Source organism: Triturus cristatus, chromosome 2_1, assembly GCF_964204655.1.
Source record: "Triturus cristatus chromosome 2_1, aTriCri1.1, whole genome shotgun sequence".
NCBI classification, from domain to species: domain Eukaryota; kingdom Metazoa; phylum Chordata; class Amphibia; order Caudata; family Salamandridae; genus Triturus; species Triturus cristatus.
This window is the reverse complement of record NC_140581.1, coordinates 477,016,133-477,037,492: the sequence shown is the minus strand read 5'-3', so window position 1 is coordinate 477,037,492 and position 21,360 is coordinate 477,016,133. Positions and strand designations below refer to the sequence as shown.

General features: G+C 42.8%; 1 protein-coding gene across 3 annotated transcripts in view; it reads left to right on the top strand.

Moving 5' to 3' along the window:
- Nucleotides 1–21,360, top strand: part of HEXB (hexosaminidase subunit beta) — a 285,155-nt gene that overhangs the window by 9,906 nt on the left and 253,889 nt on the right. For all 3 annotated transcript variants that reach the window (XM_085632321.1, XM_085632320.1, XM_085632322.1), the window contains exon 2: nucleotides 16,618–16,766. In XM_085632321.1, coding sequence (XP_085488447.1) covers nucleotides 16,618–16,766 — 149 coding nt within the window. The remainder of the gene's footprint in view (nucleotides 1–16,617; nucleotides 16,767–21,360) is intronic.

Here is a 21,360-nt window from a genome sequence, read left to right as displayed (position 1 = left end):
TGAACGGAGTGCAAAGATGATACATTGGCTTACTGGCGAAGCGCTTATAAAACTCTACCGGAAAACTATTGGATCCAACTGTTTTGCCAGATTGCAACACTGCAATTGCCATGCCGATTTCCAGCTCAATCAAGGGCTCCTCTACCGAGGATCTGTTGTCCGGAGAAAGCTGTGGTGCCTGACATCTCTCAGTAAGTCCTGTGTGTTCTCCACCCTGTGTCGCTGACCAGTGTAAGGCTTTGTAGAACTCTGCAAACCTGTCAACGATTGCGGTGGTTTCTGAGACAAGTTTCTATCTGCCCCTCAGAAGAAAACCTCTCCATGGAGGGAGACCACCCAATTAAGACCACTTTCTCATCTACCCAACCAAGCCAGTATCTTAACTGCTTTGTCTGAGACTTTGTGGAGGTGTTCCTGAAAGGCCAGGTACAGATTTCGAATCTCATTCTGCATTAGGTCTCGGAATTCTTGTTTAAGTCGAAGGTCGTGTTCACTCTGTCCATCGTGTTTGGCGATGCATTTCTGTTTTAGCTAGAGAATGTCCGCCTCAAGGTGAGCAGTGTCTTCGATCTGCTCACTGCGCTTGGTGACTGTCAAGGAGATAGCCTGACTCCTTATAACAGTTTTGTAAGTTAAGTAGTGCTCTGTGGCCTCCAGAAGTTGTGTAGTCACTGGATTGCCTTTCAGCATCCAAGGGTTCAGCCGCCAGGCATGGTAGGCCTGTGAAACCCTGTCCAAGAAATCCACCCACAGAGGAGAACAATTAGATATTTCTCTTGCGAGGTAGTAAGCGTTTGTAAACTGTCTGCTTGTGTGGCCATGTGTGATGCAGTGATCTATGCAGGAAACTGTGATGATCTTCAGAGTAGGTACTGTCTGGCAGTGGCATGGTGCAATCACCAGACCTTCACCAGCTCCATGGCTTTGAGAAATCTCACCAATTGTGTTCCCGCACCCGCCATCCCATATTTCCGGTGTGATCTGTACATCACAGCTGATAAGGGTGGGTTCAAGTCTCCGGATAAAACTAATGTTCCCTCAGGAAGCCATAGCAAGAGTGCTCCTATTGCCTCCAGGTCAGAGGTTTGGAGCTGGAGTGGTAAGTATACAGATATAAGATTCAGCCAATTGTCCGACAATGCTAAAAACGTGCTTCAAGGGAGGTGGCGCACCTGTTCCTTACTGCAGCGCAGGGGAGGCGATGCGTTCGTTCCTTACCGGAGAGGAGGGGATGCGTCAGTTACTTACTGCGTTCCGGTTACTATGTGACAAGATGGCGCAGCGATGCGACGATACGGTGCAATGCGACAAAATGACAGCTTGATGCGATGCGACCATCCAGTCCGATGCGTGAACTTTGGCAGGCGCTGCAGCAATGTTTTCGGTGATGCGTCAGGACTCTGTGTAGATGCGGCATGCTTCTTCCCATGGCTTGGCGATGCGTCTGGTCTCGGTGCGGATGTGACACGCTTCCTCATCGTTGCGTCGCGCTTCCAGCAACAAACTGTCTCTAGAGGTCCTGAACAGCAGCAGGCACCTCTGTAGGTTAGAATTCCCAGCAAGAAAATTCAGGGGAGCTGGTGGTGAAGTCTTTGTGTCCCTTGGACTTCAGACAGGAGGCAAGCTCAATTTCAAGCCCTTGGAGATCTTCATCAAGATGACAAAGCAAACATCAAAGTCCTTTTCTCCTTTCCTTGGAAACAAGTAACCACTGCAGGCCAACCCCAAACAGCACAGGGGCAGTAATTCTCCTTCAGCATCTCCGTTTCTTCTCCTTGGCAAAGGTTCCTCTTGATTTCCCAGACGTTATCTAGAAGTCTGGGGTCTGGGCCCCTCTTGTCATACACCAAAATCCTTTGTTCTCTGAAGGCAGAGAGGGTCTGTAGCCAGCCGAAACTGGTTCTGTGGGGCACTTTGCAAGTGCACAACAACCGCCTTTGTCAGGTGGAGCCCTGGCTTCAGACACAGCACAGGGGGTGTGGGGGGGTGGAGCTGTCATTGATTAAGGCAGGCACTATTCAGGTGAAGATGCTACTTCCCTCCCCCCACCCCACTCTAAATGCAGACCAAGACTATTCAGCCCAGCCCTGACCCATCAGATTCCTGGAGCCACAGCCCTCCTCCAGACCCTGTAATCCAAAAGCCAGACATGCAATACACAAACCTAGCAGATGCACACTTGATGGTTAGGCAAGAAAATAACTACTTTCTAAAAATGGTATTTAAAAATCACCCTCACTAAAAAATGCATCTTAACATTCTGAGGTTAGTTATGTTTATTAGATGTTATAAACTAACTCCCCATTCTGGCCTACGGGAACAGACAGTCTTGCAATAGTGAAACGAAATTGGCAGTATTTCACTGTCCGGACATGCCACACACATCAGGGCATGTCCTACCTTTCACATGCAATGCACCCTGCCAACAGGGGTACTTTGGGCCTACCTTAGGGGTGACTAACCTGCAGAAAATGGAAGGTTTGGGGACTGGCAAGTGTGTGCACTTGCCAAGTCGATATGGCAGTCCCAGACTGCACACAGGCTCTGCAATGGCAGTCCTGAGCCACTCTTTACAAGCTGCTTCTGTGGGTGGCACAATCAGTGCTGCAAGCCCACCAGCAGCATTTGATTCACAGGCCCTGGGCACACATGGTGCACTGTACTAGAATCTGACAAGTAAATAAAATAACCAATCATGGAATCACTAATCCATACAACAATTTACAAAAGAGAGCATATATACTTTAGCACTGATCAGCAGTGGTAAAGTGCCCAAAGTCATAAAACCACCAACACAGGTCAGAAAAAATACAGGAGGAAGGCAAAAAGTTCAGGGATGACCCTGCAAAAAGTTCCAAGTCCAACACTCCGGTTTCCCTTTTGATGTTTTAGTCCTCACTCTGATCGATTTCCCCTAAGAGCGGAAGCACCATTGTAGGAAAGTAGGATATGCTTTTATGGTTACCCCCAATTTTTGCCTGGTGCTATGCTTTTTCTGACTAGTCCAACTGGGATCCTGGTAATCTGCAGTTTCAGCTAGAAACTGCAGACTATCTCTAAAGCTGCTCCTGCTAGAGACTTCTAATTTCTCCTGGGCGGCATTCAAACACAATTTGAGGCGGTTGATAAAGCCGGCAGACCCCTTTATTGGTGTGCCAGTCATAACCTGAGAATTAGAAGAATATCAAACATTCATGACCCAGGAATAGGCCAGACAACAATCTCCTTTGAAAACACACAACATTAGGTAAACCACTTTATACTAACCTCGATCAAACCAGAATAGAGATTGGAATCCGATAGTAAAAGACCACAGAATTAATAAACTGAGTGCCAAGGACTGGCAGGCTTTGGGCTCTCAATCTCTGCTGAAGACATCCAAAAGGTCTTAAACCATCTGCCTTCTAACAAAGTATCTTCCCCAACGGTATCTGGAAGGAATTCTTTAAATGAAGTTCCTCTCTTTTGACTCCACACTTGCAGGCAACGTACGAAGAGATCCTGCGTATTGTCTCCTTACTATTCTACTTCAAAAGCACTACTATCACAGTTATACTAAAGCCTTTTAAGTCTCCAAGAGAATGTGCCCCATAATTACATATCTTTTTATTCAACATGAAAACCAAAATTCTTGAAAAACACCATGTAAATTGGTTGATTTAAAAACAATTTGATCAGTTCTTCACTGGACCCAAAATGGTTTCATCCCTGGATGCAGCGTTGTCTATTGTTTCAGGCACCTGTATGTTGCACTTGTGATTGCAAGAGACCTCCGTGGCTCCTCTGCACTTGTCATGATAGAGTCGAAGGCCTTCCTGAAGTCCACTGATCGTCATTTCCTCTTCCAGGTCCTCTAAAAAAAGAAATGTAACCCTCTCTCTTGCTCCTATCCGAATACTATATACCTGCAACTTGGACTTGGGTCCTGATCAATGGAACTTTCTCTACCCCTTTCCTATTGAGTGAGGTACCAGACGGGTGTACGCTAAGCCCCCCCCCCCCCCCCCCATCTTTGCATTAATCCTTGAACCACTACCTGCATGTATTAGGCGAAATGACCAAACATGGGGCTTCAGATGTGGGGGCAGGGTTTGAAGATCAGAGTTCCCTGTATGTGGACAGAATGCTACTATATATATATTCAACAAACTGAACACACTATACTGAAATAATGAATATAAGTTTTTTATTTTTTATTTTATACCTTTATTTACATCTTTCCAACATAAAGGTAACAATGAACACGTGTGGTAGGGATCTAGTAACTACAGCAGGTTTGATAAACATTGTCATGCATACGGTTTAAATACTATAAGTTCTAACCAATACCAGTTGTATAACAGACAAATGTACATGTGAAAGTGATTTCCATACATGGTGTCCGACGTATACTTCAGAGGAATTGCACTCTTATGTCCATTAGGGTGACAACGTATTTGCCTAACCCTACCCCAATGCTGTTTATCCAAGCGTCCATTCAGCATTCTGAAATAATGAATATCATCCAGATATATCAAGAGTTATCGGGTCTCAAAGTAAATTGGAAGAAATCCACATATATTCTAATTTGTAATAGGACCCACTAAAACTCGCACATGTGCCCCAAATGCATATAGTGCATAACCGTTTCAAACAGCTGGGCTTTCACATATCATTAGAACCAAAAATATGCTGCAATCTAAACATAACTGGGCTAGGTCAAAAAATTACCTGTTTATCATTCACCCTGCTTTTTTACACCTTACATTCCATCTTAACTAACTACTTATAAGCTGGAAAATCCCCTGGGGTGTCATTTGGGAACTCTGTCGAATCCCATATGATGGAGGCCTCAGAGTTGCAGGCATAAAACTATATAACTAAGCAGCTCAGCTTCTTCCTATAAATGACTGGCTATTTGAAGACAAACACAACCCAACCTTTCGAACGTGAGTTTAATACACTTGATAAACGGGGTCTATTTAACCAGTTCTGTGGTAAAACTAAAAACTCGCACAAACACTATCTTTAATAAATAGAATCTTACTGGGCTTTGAAATGTATTAAATGGATTGGCATAATAACCGAAGAAGAATCTACGTGGCAAGGCTCATGCCTGTGTTGCGTCATCTCTTAAAAGCTTTTGGTTGTGGATTCTGATTATCACAACTGGGAGGTGTATGGTAATATGGCCATGAGAAATCCAATTTACACTGGCCTTTCTTCCACTGCAGTATGTGGTCTAGAATCCAAAGAAGCAGACACTGAAATTTAGGGTTATTTGTAGCATCAGAAAAGGAGTCGGAGTTTTCAGAACTCTCACAGTCCTAGTACCTCATGGCTCCTACAGAAATTCTTTGTAGATCTCATTACATAAGTGTCTCAATTTTCAATAAAACATACTTAACCTGTGAATCAAAGTTAGTTGAAAAGTGTTGTGTAGTTCCTATAGTACCCCTGCAGGACCTGCGCTTTTGAATAACATACACTGTGAGTCTGGTGGTAGACTGATTCTGTGCACCCCCACTGCGCATGTTAGCCTTGTTTGCATTAGCTAGCTCACAGTACCACTAGAATCTCCTTTTATCAGAGATTAGTTTTTGGCAACCTCAGAACACAATAATCCGGATTCCTCAGACTCTTGGAAACAATTAACTACTTTTCACCCAGTCACTCGTGCTTGCTCATTTGGTCTCAGAGTTGCACAGAAGAATCAGTCGAGCATGTTTACAATAAGATTTTATTGCACCGTTGTTCTTCTTGTGTAAAATATATGTGCTGCTACAACTGTTACACAATAGCAGAGATTTATGATCAGCAGTACAGTGAATAAAAAGGAATAGTACAGTTCTACCATTTTGCAATCGTCATGAACATATACATGAATCTAAAATGCATTTATAAAATAATGCGCATACTCCTACGATGCCTGTCTAGATGTACCTAAGTGTACCTAGCATGTGAGTAGGTGCGAAAGAGCTAATAAGCCTAGGAGCCAAGAATCCTGCTAGGATTTAGTTGAACCCCATTACCTGAATGGTGAGTGTGTGGGACCTCCTCCTGGTCTCGAGTTGGACACCCCACAAGGGATAGTTAGACCACTGTCAGCTGGAGCGACTGCATGCAAGCGCCTCAGCGTCTCTGGTCAGTGTGTCGGCCTTGGTTCCCTTCAACTACTGAAAGCAAGAGGTGCTGTATTTATACAGAGTCTCTTGTGCATGTGTTAGCCATTGTTTAGTATGAGGATGACTTATGGGATAAACCTTGTGCGTAGATAGGAGGAAGGTGAGGTATACCCCCCTAGGTAGTATCCTCCTAAATTATTCATTTGTGCTAAGGATGACTTCCTAGCGCTATTGATTGGGAAAAAATCCTCCTCCTGCCTGGAACTAGGTGAAAGGTTTAGTCCCTATAAGGCGTTCTGTCCCTAAAAGCCTCGTTCATGTGAAATGTAGGGGAGATGATGTAGGTGAAAGGGTACGAGGTTACCTGAACCTATATTAGCGTACCTATATGAAACGTAACAGTTGCCACACAATTTTAAAGCTTGAGATTGAAACAAAACGAAGTAGAGGGTTTTTATTTGAGTTTGAAGAACAATGATATGGTAGAGTAACTGTGTTTTTTATTTTTTTTAAAGCTTTATTTTCAGAGGGACTTCATGAACCTAAAACATACTTGCTTGGATTAAAGCTCTTAAGATGTTTTACAGATTTTTTGAGCCCATGCTTTAATGACTGAGCACCATTTTGTTTATGAAGATTGAAGTAAATTAACAACATGTGAAAAAAAAAAAAAAAAAAATCCCGTGCGCCCTGTAATTGTTAGTTTACCGGGCCTTTTTCACAAAGCTGGTTGGTTTTTAACCCCTTCCATGCTCATGACGGAACGGTTCCGTCATGAGCGTCGGTTGAGCTGTGCTCATGACGGAACCGTTCCGTCATGAGCCCGCCCGCGCAAGAAACGGTCAGCACCGCGGCGGAATTTGCGCCGCATGGAAGGGGTTAAGGACACTTTTTTTGTTTATTTTAATGATGTTCGGATTTGTTTGGTAGAGTAGACTACACCCCAATAATATAAAGCCAGACTGTGTTGTGCTCAAACCTTGTCTACATCCTCGTTTCTCTACTGAAAATATATTTAAATTGGCAAGCTGGTGTTACTGCCCTTACGAGGGGGCTCTGTGCAGTCAAGATGCAATTGTGAATTTGCTAATTCGGCCCCATCTAAGTTAAATGCTTGCAGGCGTCACAGATTAGTCCTGAAAATTGACACGTGGAGAAAACGGAACAGCCAAAGAGGATAAGGGAATTTCCTACAGAGCTCACCTTTTGGGCTCTACCTGCACTTAAGCACTTTCGCAATTCCTTCTTCCATCATTACAGCTTTTGTCCTGATACCCACGCTCACCATGAAGTAGAAGGAGCGATGGGGGGGAAAAAGAGGGCTGAATTGTAAATGTAAATGAAGTGTCCCTCCTACAAAACAAAGAACAAATAAGATTCTACATGCGGTTTGTCTCCCATAGTAAAAATAAATTAATATGAGGTGTCTTTGGGCAGTTTCCTATTATTGGGGAAATATTTAGCAGACCTAGCACAGGACTCAAAATTGCTACTAGTTTACTTACTAAACGGCATGTTGAAGAACAAGGCCAAGTAGCTGTGTCGAAATGAGTAGCATTGTGCTTACACAGTTGTTACCCCTTCGTACCTGACAGGCAAGCTCGCCCTCCTGTAGAGAACTAGTTGAATATGTACTGTTGCAGTTACATTTAACATTGTCCACATAAAGCTAAAAATGAGATTTCATAGTGTAAGTGTGTGTGTGTGTGTGTGTGTATAATCTCCAATAATTATAAATCCTGTCATGCTAAAACAGTTTGATCTGGGTAGATTAGGTACAGTCATGGTGGATGGATATGAAATAGTATTTGCATGTGTGTTGTAATTTGCATTCATCCGCATATTTATTTGCCTGTAAAATTACTGTTTTTTTTTTTCCTAAAGATTTTTTTCTTTTAATGAATGGGGTACATGGAACATTGAGAGATCTCGTGGTATGATACTAGAGTCCCTAACATTTCATGGATGAAATTTATTTTGAGTGCATTCTGTTCCAAAGTTTTTTTTGTACATCTGTACATTACAGCAATACACTATCCATGGGCTAAAACATCGTTGGACTACCCTAAATGGAGCAGTCAACCTCAAACTGCATTTAAAGAAAGCACAGGCAACTGCAGACCTGTTTCTGCCTTGTTGCTTCTTATCAGTGAAGTGGATATTTACACTCTACAGACTTTCAATTTTGGGGCGAAGCAAGAATGTTGTGCATGTGTTTTGTCTTCTTCCTTTATGATGCACAAGGATAAAATGATGAAGTGGTATACACTTAGAATAATTACCAGCAGTTCAGCTTGAAAGGTTCACTTCACCTCCCTTTTGTCATTTTCACTTCATTTCGCGTTCCCCCACACTAGGGGACTTATGGCCTAAAGGATGTTGCACTGCTGATAAGCATTTAGCACTTTTATTTCTAAACCATGTTCACTGGAAGCATTGTAGGGCTTCACTGACATGCTCTTATATGTTGAATTGGAAGCTGGCCCAAAAGGAGCTTTTGCTAGCAAATTTGGGCAGTCCTACAACTTCACTTGTGAGTGATGGGATTGAGGTACAAGATTGTGAGAGGGGACCCTGGGAGATGGTGGATGTGAGAAGCATGCGAGATATACAGTAGGTCAGGAGGCGAATTCGGCATTAGGCAGGTAACTGTGGGCCGAGAACACCAGATGAATGAGAACTGTGTTGAGGCATGCCACTGATATGGCAGGAAGGAAATGCCTAGATCAGTGTGGAATGAGACGCAAGCTGAGTAAAAGAGTAGAGGTGGACATTAGCCAGACGATAGGGTAGTGTGGAACATAAGCTTGATAAAGAGACTAGTAGACAATACCGATGAGAGCTTACCAAGACTCCTGGCAGATGAGAAATGGGTCCAAGGCACATGAGTGAGTGAGTAGGATTTAGTCACAACCGATTGAGAGCAGAGAGCGAGGCACACACCTGGTAAACATGGGTAACGGGACATGATCCAGATTAGAGTGTGAGCAACACAAACTAAAGAGACCCAGAGAAGCAGAAACAGCACAACATATCCCTCTTTTTGGGTAGGTATAAACATGGAAGTGTTTATAACCCAAGCCACCAAAAATATATGGAGAAGCTGGTGAATGTTACAGGTCTTTGTTGCTTAAAACTCTGTTGTGGCAAACACTCCTTTTTGGTACTTAACCACACAACCTCATGTTGCATATTTCCACCTTCCTTGCTGCGTGCATGCGGCTAAAGATGTGAGGAGGCATATTGTGTTAAAAGAAAAAATACTAAATGTTTTTCATCCCCGTATCTCCTCATAATGACTCCGCCCCGCACATACATTTACCTGCCTTCCTGGTTCCCAGACCCACTGCTCCATGTTCTCCTCCCCTCATTCTTAAGTGGCACAAGCCAGGTTATTAAATTACAGCAGCCATGTTCTGCTGTTAAATTTCAATGCGTGAGTGCCCATGTTATGAGCCTATCTAACCTCTTGGCTTTATTCTCTATGCACAGTTGCACATCTTCAATCTACGCAGAGGCTGATTGATACTGCTTCTTTCTGGGCTGTAGGTTCCCCACTTTACATGTAACATTTTGAAATCTGTTAACTGCATCATAGTTTACAGTCACACTAGGTGCTAGGCTCAATATGCATGTACCCATCCCCCTTCCACACCTCTAGGTCTGTCAAATGCTCACATCTGTGTAAATCCATGATTAGTTTTTATCCAGTAGCACTTTAGTTAGTTTTGTTAGTCTTGTGTGATACGGCTTTGTGCCAGATAAATTTCATATGGTGCAAAACCACTTGGTAGCCCTGTATATATTCTTGTGGTGTATAGTAGTTGATGAATGGGGTATTTAGCAAGATTGGTGTGAAGGGGCAAAATATCGCACATTCAACCATTGTACCCTGAAGTAGTTCATCAAACTAAGTGGTCCCGAGGAGGATATCTGCAAAGTCTGGACGTGCCTGTCTGGCTAACTGGTCTGGGCATGTATAACGGAGTACTGCACCGGATGGAGCTCCAGCTGGTGTGTTTTTGTCACAGAGGAACTATTGAGTGATGCGGAGTCCTCGTGTAGCAAGTACACATTGGAAACACCATCTTAAAAGTTCCATAATAAATGGTATAAAATTCTGTACTTCAGTAGATATCAGTGAAGACCAGTATTTATACTGGTCCTTGCCAGCCACGTATTAGGAGTGCCTGTTGGCCTATGTATTGCGACTAGTCTAATTCAACACGTTACTGTGCCAGTTTGTTTAAAAAGATTAATAACTCTGATGACCCCAGTCAGTTGATCATACTTTTATCTAGGTACTGTTCTTTCAGCCTTGGAAAGCAGTTGAGCGACACCCACTCCTGCACTGACTTCTCTAATACAACTGGGAATTCATACCTGTCCCTTTATTATATCTGCAGATGTAGGTTGTTGCTAGAGGTACATTTAGAAGCCATTGAGTCTGCCCTCAGTTTGTGCTAATTTTGTAGCACCACATTACACATGGAGGAACAGTTTTAAGAAGACTGCTAACGTTTTCCTCTGAGTCTATAGGACTATGACCAACAAGCATTTACTGTCCCAAGTTGGGGTGGTAACTGATTCACAAAGTGGAAGGCGTCCCTTGAGACACCTTCCCCTCTGAGAATCGTGTCAGTAGTCTGACAACACCCTGATCTGTTATCAAACTGGAAACCTGTTTTGTAAAGCAGCACCTGCTTTAAAAAAGAAAATAGTTACCGGTTTCGGAAATAAAATGCTGGGGCCGAGGTTTTCTGCACCTTTGCGGTTTCTACCCTAAAGGTAAAGTTTCATCACAAATTGGCTTGCCTTTCTAAGCAGTCTCTGTGCAAATCACACATCCCTGATTTTTGAATGAGAATGATATATCTGGCCTTTGGTCCTCATCAAGTACGTTTACTGTAAGAAGAGGACTTATTCTTATCAAATAAGCCATTCGCATTCCAGGTAGGAACCATACTGTTTGTGGTTCACCGTTGTTTGTGCTTTCAGACATTTTGAGAGATGCACCCAATGGGTAGCAAGACCATGTATGTGCCAATAATAACTAAAGAAAATATGCAAACCAAATAACTAAAGAAAAATGTAAGGTAAATAAGAACACTGAACAATTCTTAACCCCATCCTCTCCACTCACCCTGTATTTAGAAATAATATCCGTTGTTAGGTTTGCCAAAGACACCATTTGACTCTCCAATGGCATCCTAGAGCACACTAGAACCCTAGTAAAACTAATCCCAAAACTAACCCCGCAACTTATTCGCAGTGATAAAGGTGTGATTTAACCTCTTGGGCCTTGATTAACTGAATTGTTTTGCAAGCTTTAAGTGTCCAGTAATAAGCTAGGTTAGTCTGAGCATTATGGCAAGGTGTATCTTAACGGGTTGTTGTGTGGCTAGGCAGGTTGTCTTCTCTTGTAGCTGGGTTGTACTTGCAGACCACGTATCTTCCTATGGTCTTTACCCCTTTTTAGAGCAATACCACAGTCCAGATGTAGATAAGCATTGAGGTGCTTGAGTGATTGTGGACATCCGACACCAGGGCTGTAGAACCAGAGCTAGGCCGGAGATGCCCTCGATCTGGCGGAGTCTGGGTCTGGCTTTGAACTGTCTGTAGCAGGTCCCGAATTGAGTGCAGGGTCTTGGCAGTTGGGCCAGAGCCTTGCCAATTTATGCACTCTTTTAAGTCGGCATCTTTGCCCCATGCCCCCTCTCGGTTGGACCTAAAGTAGGTCTTCATTGCATGTTCTTTTGACATTTAGGACCAGCGGTTTGGACTTTGAGTTCAGCTTCCTCTGGGGTTTCAAAGAATGCCTTTTCCTTGAAGACTTTGCATTTCAAGGGTTGGAGTACCATGTGGCATGTGGTTTCCATTTTACCCTGTCGATGGGTTTTCTTTGCTTCTGCACTTGTTTAGTGTAGCCCAGTAAAATGGGGATGCTTGTGGATTCATATGCCACTGAGCCCTTGACATTGGGCTGGACACCCGGAGGTGACTTCTGAGCCAGCACATTGGGAACTTGCTCAGTCTCAAAACAGGCAGACCACTCTGCCTCTGGTACCCTGAAATGGATCCAGACATCAAGAAAGTGTTCCGTGTGGGTGCCATTGATCTCCCTCAGAAACCCCCATTACGTGAATGTTGCTGCTGTCTGCGCTACCTTCTGTCTTCACCCGCTCTGTGGGGAGCTTCTGAGTCTCCAACAGTTGTCTGGAGTGTTTTTCACTGTGTTCTTAAGTTATGAGTTTCCTTTTCTGCCTGACTTTTTAATTCTGCCTACAGCATCCCAAAATTATTTTCCCACGAATATCACATCTTACCTTATGAAGTTTCTGGCTGGTATGATCAGTGGCCTGCAGGAACAGCTTTGTGCCTGTGGTTTGAGCGCCAGTCCCTCAGTTGCTGTAGTCGCTTATTCGCAAGAGGTTTGTGATGAGGGTCCGGGAGCTCTTAAAATGTATCATTCAATATTGTGTTTATGGGGGATCTGTCTTGACTTAATGCTACTAGAGAAGAGGAGGCACCCCCAGTGTAATATGGTCCACATTGGGATCAGGTTCACTCACAGCAGCAGTGTGGCTCTCTGCCTCAGGCATGGTTTACTTTCTTACGAGAGAAAGAGGGGGGCTCCCTTTCCACAGGAGGACTCCACTTTATGGGCACTAACACCTGATATAACAGTCCTCCATTCATGTCTCCTAGTTTCACCCTGCATGTTGCATGCCTCCCAACTTAAGTGTCTCCTTAAGCTGGCTTTTCTTTCCCAGACACACTTTTATTTGCAGCCGCTGGGCCTCTGTCTAGATTGAGCCCACCAGAACACAGTCTCCCCTCACACAGGCTATTGAGGCCTCAGCAGTTTATTTTAGGGTGCACAGTGGGAGCTTCAGTGCTGTGAGTTGTGACCACTCCTTCCGTGCACACAGCACCTGAACCTCAACCCTCTGTCCTCTGCATCAGGGAAGTAGCCGGCGTGCTTTTGAATGATACACCATAATCCATGTACTAGTAGCTAGTTAAACTGGCGAACAAGTAGAGGGATAGTCCTAGGTTTCTGCGTTGGTATACATCTCAGGTCCATGCTTACACACATTTTTGGGCTGTTCCGATCACTTGGAGCACCGTATGTAGCACCCTTGAGCTTGAACTGGATTTGAATTTGAAGATGGCAGTCATTCGAGGCTTAACAAGGATCAGTTTTACATTTGTTTCAATTCGATGCCAAATATAAGTCTAGCTGCACTGTTTTGACCTTGTGGTTGCAATGCTGGGGTTCCCTGACGTCGGGCTTGTTCCCATAGTCCAGTATCGAAATCCTACTGGCCCTGAGATGCATTGACTGAAGCTGATTCTGTGTAGTATAAGACTCTGGAGCCCGACCAGCAGTTATCCATAATGTGTCTAAATGTGGTTGTTGTGAACATGGTTTTCTAAAATGTGGTTGTTGTGAACATGGTTTTCTATTTTTAACCATCAATAATTTTAGATGGGAAGTAGAGGTTGAGAATGGTGCCATAGTTTCCTTTGTTATTTAATAGTGATATTATAATGCATGTTTTTTGGGCTTCGACATTTTCCTCTCTAAAAAGTATTTGTTAACCATTGCAGGGATGCATACTTGCCAGCCTATTAGCTTACAGCTTTTGAGAGCTGTATACCTACAAGAGCCATAGCGTCCACAATAATGGCACAGTGCATTTCTGTATTTGTATTTTTGTATACACCTATTGGGCATGAATTGGAAATGCACCTTATTGTAATATGCTACTGGAACATTTTTCTATATATAATGTGATCGTTATTACTTTTCATGTTCATGTACTCAAGAATATAAAAAACTTTGAGGCGATATACTGTCCTCCTTTTCTGTGGTTTAATAGTGATCTATTTATTTTGTTGTATAAATTTCTGTATATGTAGTTCTTTGCAATACGGAATAAAAGGCCATTTATTTTTCAAATGACTTTTGCCAAGTAATTTTGTCTCGCATTAAAACTTCAATATCTTAAACACTAAAATTCCGATAATTAATTTTTTCAAATATTTTGTGCAGGTCTGCCAACATATGATTACAACTCGGCTTGGGGGCAGTGATGGGAATTTGAGACCATATCTTTCCATGTACTGTTGCAGTAACTAATGAAAATAAAAAGCTGATGGGATAGTTTGGGACCAAGTTGTGTAATTACAAAAATAAAAAATGTTTGAGGTCCAAATAACTGTTTATAAAACGAACTATATTTGATTAGTAAATCATGCTGAATTAAAGTTACACTTTGCTGATGTTCTTTCATTGATGCCGTGGAGCTCTAACTGGTTTGACTCTTGGTAGCGTGTAATCACTTACATTGATTGAGGTACTGCCTGACAATATCATCGCTACGTCTGAGACTAAGACTGAAATGTAGTTGTGGCAAGCCACATGTTGAAAGTCTCTATTTGCCAGTTTGAGAAGGAAAAGTTGCAAGTAACTTCTAGTTATGCATCCAGGTAGAGGACCTACTGTGAGCACCATCTGTAAATAAGACCATTATGCTGCAGTATTGTGTGCTACTCAGCCAGACCCAGCCTTGCACCAAACTCCTCTCTGGGTTTCCTTGTTCCCTTTTCTAATAGTTAATCCCTTTGTCTTAGTCAAGGGTCTAAGCAAGACAATCTCTGAAGTTGAAACAATCTCAAGGTTTTGCTTTAAAGAGAACCAAGCAATAGGAATTGACAATTATTCTTTTTCACGGTGTCCTTTTCATTGGTGACTTGAGTGGTAGCTTGCTAGCTTTCAAACTGGTTATACTATGTAGAAACACCATGTTAAGTAGAGTAAAGCAGTTGTAATAAGCTAACTATGCGCCCTTTGGGAGTTTAATGGGGTTCTTTTTACAGTTTTGCGAACTAATCAAAATAGGTTAAAATGCCATCCAACTTATAATGGGAGTACCATAGCATGGTATGACAGTACTTTGCATGGAGGGAGTTCCAAATTACATAGTAGAGTTTGCCAATGTGTGCCCAGATACCAGTGTATATGCATGCGAGGCAGACATGCAAATGAAACTCTGGTAGTTGCATAGACGTGCAGTGGCAGAGACGCACTCACTTTCACTCACACCAGTCTCCCTCTTTCACCTGTCTGCTTGATTCAGTTCCTTGCCTCCACACCTCTGCCATTGCCTGTTGGGTCTGGAGACTGTCTCACAATAGGGCACAGTCATGTAGAGTAACCTACAGCTGTCTCTGTGAGCACAAGCCGTTGCCAGAACAAAGGATAGGCACAGGACTAGCCGCCCCCCCCCCCTAGTTCCTCTCACCCCACCCCTGGTACGCACACTAAGCATGTGTTTTCGACAGTTTTTGAGAGTGTCCCCTCTACCGATGTGAAACCCTGCATCTTTAGAGATTCAGAGGTTCTGTATTTAGGGGCCAAGGAGACTGAGTTAAACATCAGTGGTGTAAGACTACAGTTGGGCGAGTGCATTCCACTCACCCTCTTGGACCATTTGCTATTGGTTTTGTTAATAACGTTAAAGGTTTTGCTCTGTTTTGTTATCCTTTCTTTAATCCCATACTGTATCATTCCAATTGGGGGCAAATTTGACCCAAACGTTATTGAAGAACTTGCTCAAATTTACCACAGTCCCACACATTCTACTTAGGGTAGAGTACCCATTCACATTGTTCGAGAAATGGCTTTGTCAGCTTTTTGTGTATTCATTGCATTTACTCAAAACATGTATGATTTACGTGTGCTTAAATCGGAACGTTTAGTAAATTAGCATAACTGAAATAAAGTACAACCAGGTTTTAACTAAAGCATGTTGTAATTTACACCCGTTTCTGATTTGGGTATATAAATCCTTTGCAAAGCCAACAAAAGCAGAACTTAATGGGAGTATGAACTGACTTGTTACATCCATAACCATTCAGCTGTTTGTAGCAAGATTTAAGGAATATATCTGTTAAGTCTCATTTGGTCAAGTGTCTTCTGCGAATGACAGAATGCATTAACCTTCTGAATGAGTATGTATACTCTCTACTTGAGTGATCTTTCTTCCTCAGTGATCTGAATATCCTCATCAGCAGCACATTACGCCCTTGTTTGGAAGCTGATCTAAAGAGTTCAAAATAGAAACTTACTTGAGTTGAACAACCTTGTGATATGAAAGAATGGCAGCCCCCTGCCTGGTAAACTGAACGCAGAATCCTCTGTGTAGTTCCCCGCTCACCGCGTTTGTTCGTGAGGGCCCAAACCTGAATCCACTTCTAATCTTTTAGAAGACCTACTACTATATTACGCAGATTTAATCAACTTAATGCCATAGGTTGCGGAGAATTTACTGTTTAAATAGTGTCCATCGGTTTTCACTGTACAGGTTGCCTTCATATAGTCGGTGCTTGAGTATTGTATAATGTGTTGGATAGATGTCTGCTAGTAGACCTCTTGGGAAACAGTGAAGGTTGGAAATTGTTACAATTTTTTTTTTCTGATAGATGACGTTAATTTCTTGTGCAGGTATTATGAATACATTTTTGTCAATTCTAAATGGAATGAGGTTCCAGTCGATAACTCTTCAGAAGGACAGGTACTTCAGCTTCAAGTCACAATTACTGACAGCGACCCAGAATGTGATCTGTACCCAAGTGTCAAATCCGATGAATCTTGTGAGTATCGAACTATCCTTCGACACACCAAGTGCATGATGTCAAGAATTTAATGTCTCTGGAAATATTTAATGCTACTCATTGAAAAGTAATTTAAAAGCTCTTCCCATTCTTTAATAACTATTGCCCTGTTGGACAGTCACCGGTTATTAAGCTTTTGTTTGCTTGTTAGCCTTTCTAGAGGGATCACATCGCTTTAATAGTAAATTAGAAGATGCTGTAGTATCATTTTGCTTTTGCAGGAAATAATTGCGGTTATCCACATAAGTGTTATTAACCTTGGTTTATTGAGCCAGCATACTTTTTCACAGCTGGATTAGATGTTTCACAAAACTAATCTGTACTGTATCCTCAGCTAAGTAGTGGCACAACATACCCTCAAAGTCACATTCTCAATTAGATACTTTATATAATGGCCAACATTATGTTTATTTCATTTTAGTTGCTGGCGATTGTGGGTGGGTGATATGTGAGTATTGTCTGTTACTGTTTATTTGACGGGTTACAAATAATATCAACTTATTGCTTGTTCTATAACATTAGGCATAGTATAGAAATAAGTGTGTCTGCAACCAGAACTCACACTTCGTTACATATACAGTGCATGTTTTCTCTTGGAGACTTGTCTTTACTTTGGCACGGTATCCTATTGGCATACCGGCCCAATAATACTTTTCTGTGTTATCCAGGGTATGTTATGTCTTTGTAATAAAATGTACAGAGCACAGGTAATCGACCGTACAGCACTTGCTAGCTATTTTTCTTTATTAAAAAAAAAAAACTTGTCATCTGAATCTTTAAAATTATATTTGCTTTATGTATAGTTACAATGCTTTTACATACATTTTGTGATAGACATCAGGAGCTCTTATATTGAGACATCACGGGACCAACTTCAGCATTAGGCCGCTTGTGCCATGAGACTAGAAAGTGTTCTAACCATCCGCCTCCTCCATCTTGCTATGCTTAGATGGGCATCGTCAGCCTTTTAGGAGTAGAATATTCGGTTGAAAATCCCCAATCTGTCCTTCTCAACCTCTCGTGGGTGATTAAGCAGTAGCCAGTCACCAGTATTTAGAAATACCCCTTTTGTCCAGCAGGTGTCTCAAACCATTCAGAAAAGGATTGACCCTCCTCCAAAAGACCTAGAAGTGCAAGTTTAAGGGAATGTAAATTCTACAACAGCTGATCTGTCCTGTGGGGCTTGCAGCCAGTGTTTTTTAATCAAAGCACATCGCTATGTAACATGCAGGAGATCCCTAACCAGTCTGAAATCCCAGGCAATTTGGTACGTCACTTGCCTATCTGTCAAAAAGTCTGGCTTACAGTAGGCTCTGTGAAAATACTTAAATTGGGTCATGCTTAGTATAGTTTCAATTGGTCGCTAACAAGAGGCTATTCAGCTTTGATCCAGTCACCACTGTCTTATGGGCTTAAGTTGTTCTTCAATCTGGATTTAAGTGCAGCATATCTGTCTGCTGCATTAATGAGCAGAGTAGAATAGACCTGTGATACACCTTTGCTTACTAGTCTACCAATGGCCAGATTAGGTGCAGGACACCTGAATTCGAGGAAGGAGGTTACACAAGGTCTGTGGCCCTCTTAAGAATGCAGTAGTTGGAGATTCTATTCCAAATTAGATTTTTGCAGTAGGACTTTCTCACTCAGGGCTTCAAAGGATTCACGTGGTAGCAAGTCTAGACATCCCTTTGTTTGGATTTACCAGTGTTGTTCCATTGGTTGAAATCATGATGTTGAAACATGTGGGGTAGCTAGGTTCCCATCTACAGGGGTTTCTCCAGTGATAGCTTATGGTTCCCCCCCCCCCCCCCCCCTGCCCCCAATGGAGACCATTACTCCAGCAATCTAGTTTGTCACAGAAGAAAGGGATGTTGGTTTCGGACCGCCAAATAGCATGAACGCAAATCCGACCACCTAGTACATTCCATGCAGAATGCTGCATCCTCCTACTATGCAAATAGCTGAACAATGACCACAAGAGGTTGGGACTTCAATATTATAGTTATAACAGGTGCGTAGCCATTGACAGATTGGATAAATTTGTACAAGGCTACATGGGGTGCTCCATCAGCTCAATGGAAGAAACCCTAGCATTCACACACTTTCTTTCCAAAAGAAAATCCTTTTGGACTTCGAACGGGTAATTCTGAAAAGGGACACAAGAGTAAGTTCCTATCCTTGTTGTGGGTCTTGTGAATTGCGTGTCCCTAGATACTTGTGTCTGAAACATTTTATTGTATATCCAATGAATATGGTATACAACTTTATGCAGTACAAGAACAAAAAAATCCCAACAGCAATACAATAAAGGATCAGGTGGTAAATCTTGCATCTTTCCATAAATTGTATCCTTTTTCTTGTGGTTGGTGCCTATTATCTAAGATCAAGGCATCTTTCCTGGGTGATTTGCATTATCTGCACCTACAACCACACCTCTAGTGACACTTTTGATAGCTTATATATATTTCAGTGAGCACCAACGCATTGCTAGAATCAGGCACTCACTTTGATATTGCTATACATTCTATCTCGATTGGGTAATTTACAAGAATTTAAATTAACTCATTTCACCTCATCAGAAACTGAGCCCAAATAATCTGTCGGTGTTTTGTACAGTTCCTCCATTCAGACCGATCCTCTGTCATCTGTGTGTACTGTTTGCATTTGGAGCTCATCTGCTATTATCCATGCAATGAGATCCTGTTGCCAGTTGTTGAAAGATGGTCCTAGTTCTTGGAGTCAGTGTTTTTTGCACGGGCTATGGTACCGAATCCGCCCTACTTGAGGTTTCTGAATTCTTTAAGGAAAAACTCAATCAGAGCTGTCCTGTGATGGTCATGGTTTTGGAGTTGTCTTTGACCTTTTGATAATGTCTCTCATACCATCTTACTTGACAAAATCAAGAGAATTGGTGTCAGATGCCCGGCTGTGCACTGGCTTAAATCCTTCCTGTGTGATCGCCCCCAAGCAGTCTTCCTTCCACCTCTTCTTCCAAACCTCTGGTTTGTGGCATTCCCCAGGGTTCAGCGATTAGCCCCTCCTTTTTAATATCTATCTAGAACCTTTGGCTAGACTAGTGGAGTCCTGGGGGGTGTGGGTGGTCTCCTACGTGGATGACACCCAGCTTTTTTTGGCCTTGCATGAAAACACGCCCGCAACTTGGAGTTACTTCAAGTTGTGGTGGAATGGATGTAGGGAAGCTGTCAAGCTGAACTTAGCTTAGAGAAAACTGAGGTTTTTTTGGGTTTTTTGCCAGAAAGTCTTTTCCCCCAGCTGAGTCTCTGGTGGCCACCTGTACTCTTACTGCCCCTCCCTCAGCTCTGATGGCCATAAACTTCGGGGAAAATTTGTCACAATTCTTACTGTTGAACCCCAAATTAGGTTCCTTTCCACTTCTTGATTTGCCACCCTCTGAGCTCTGGGAATGCTCCACATCATTCCGGTGGGCTCCTGTAAAGCCTCTGTGCACGCTCTGGATATGGCAAAACTGGATTATGCTAATAGCTTATATTTTGGTCTATCGGCTTTTCTAATCTGAAGGCTCTAAATTATCCAGAACTGTGCTGCTCACCTCATCTTGAGATCGGCCCCCCTCTTACACCAGTGCCTCCTTACCTGCAGCATCTTCACTGGCGTCCTGTATTTAAGAGAATCCAGTTTAAGGCATTTAATTTCGGCTTTAGATCCTTTAGTCATACAGGACCCTCTGTACCTTAGGAGTAGACTTAAGCCTTACCACCAGTCCAGAGCTCTGAGGTCCAACAACCTCAAGTTATGCCCCCCCCCCCCCCCCCCATATGCAAAGCCAGAAGAGGCGGGTGCTCCTTCACGTATCTGGCCACCAAATTGTGGAACATATTGCTGCTCAGTCTGTGCTGCAGCCCCTTGGAATCTGTCTTTAGACTCTATCTCAAAACCTTTGTTTGATACCTGTTGTACAGTTGTATAATCTTTAGTTCCTCCTACACTTATGTGAGCTTTCCTGTAGCACCAGGACACCTCCTTTATAGGTAGCTGCGCGCTCTATGTAGCACCAGGACGCCTCCTTTATAGGTAGCTGCGCGCTCTATAAATGCCATGAATGTAATTGAATAAAGCTTTTGCAAGAGTCCTATTTTGCCAATTTCTTAGCACAGTTCCCCCCCCCCCCCCCCCCCCCCCATTCCCAATGGGCAGGTGAATCTTTGTGTACCCTTCAAGCACATGTGAAGGCAGGCGGAGGTAAAAAAAAAAAAGCTAGCTCTGACAATGATGTATCCAATGTCCTGGTGAAACCCTGCCTTATATCATCCATGAAGCTGTCTTTTCAGCACAATCAATATCGCCAGATAGATGAGCATCTCCTCACCTCCCACACAAGTGTTCCAGTTCCTGAAAATAAACCATCCTCATCCGAACTGCAAATCTACGGGTACTGGCCAAACATTGACCTTTTCCTGACCACTTTTACCCAGTAGAATTTTGAAAGGGGCCTGCTGCAGGAACACGTGCCACACCATAAATCGTCCGGCTTTTGGCTGAGGTCAGGGAATGAAATCATGCTGATAAATGGGAGAGGAGATCAACTCTTCAC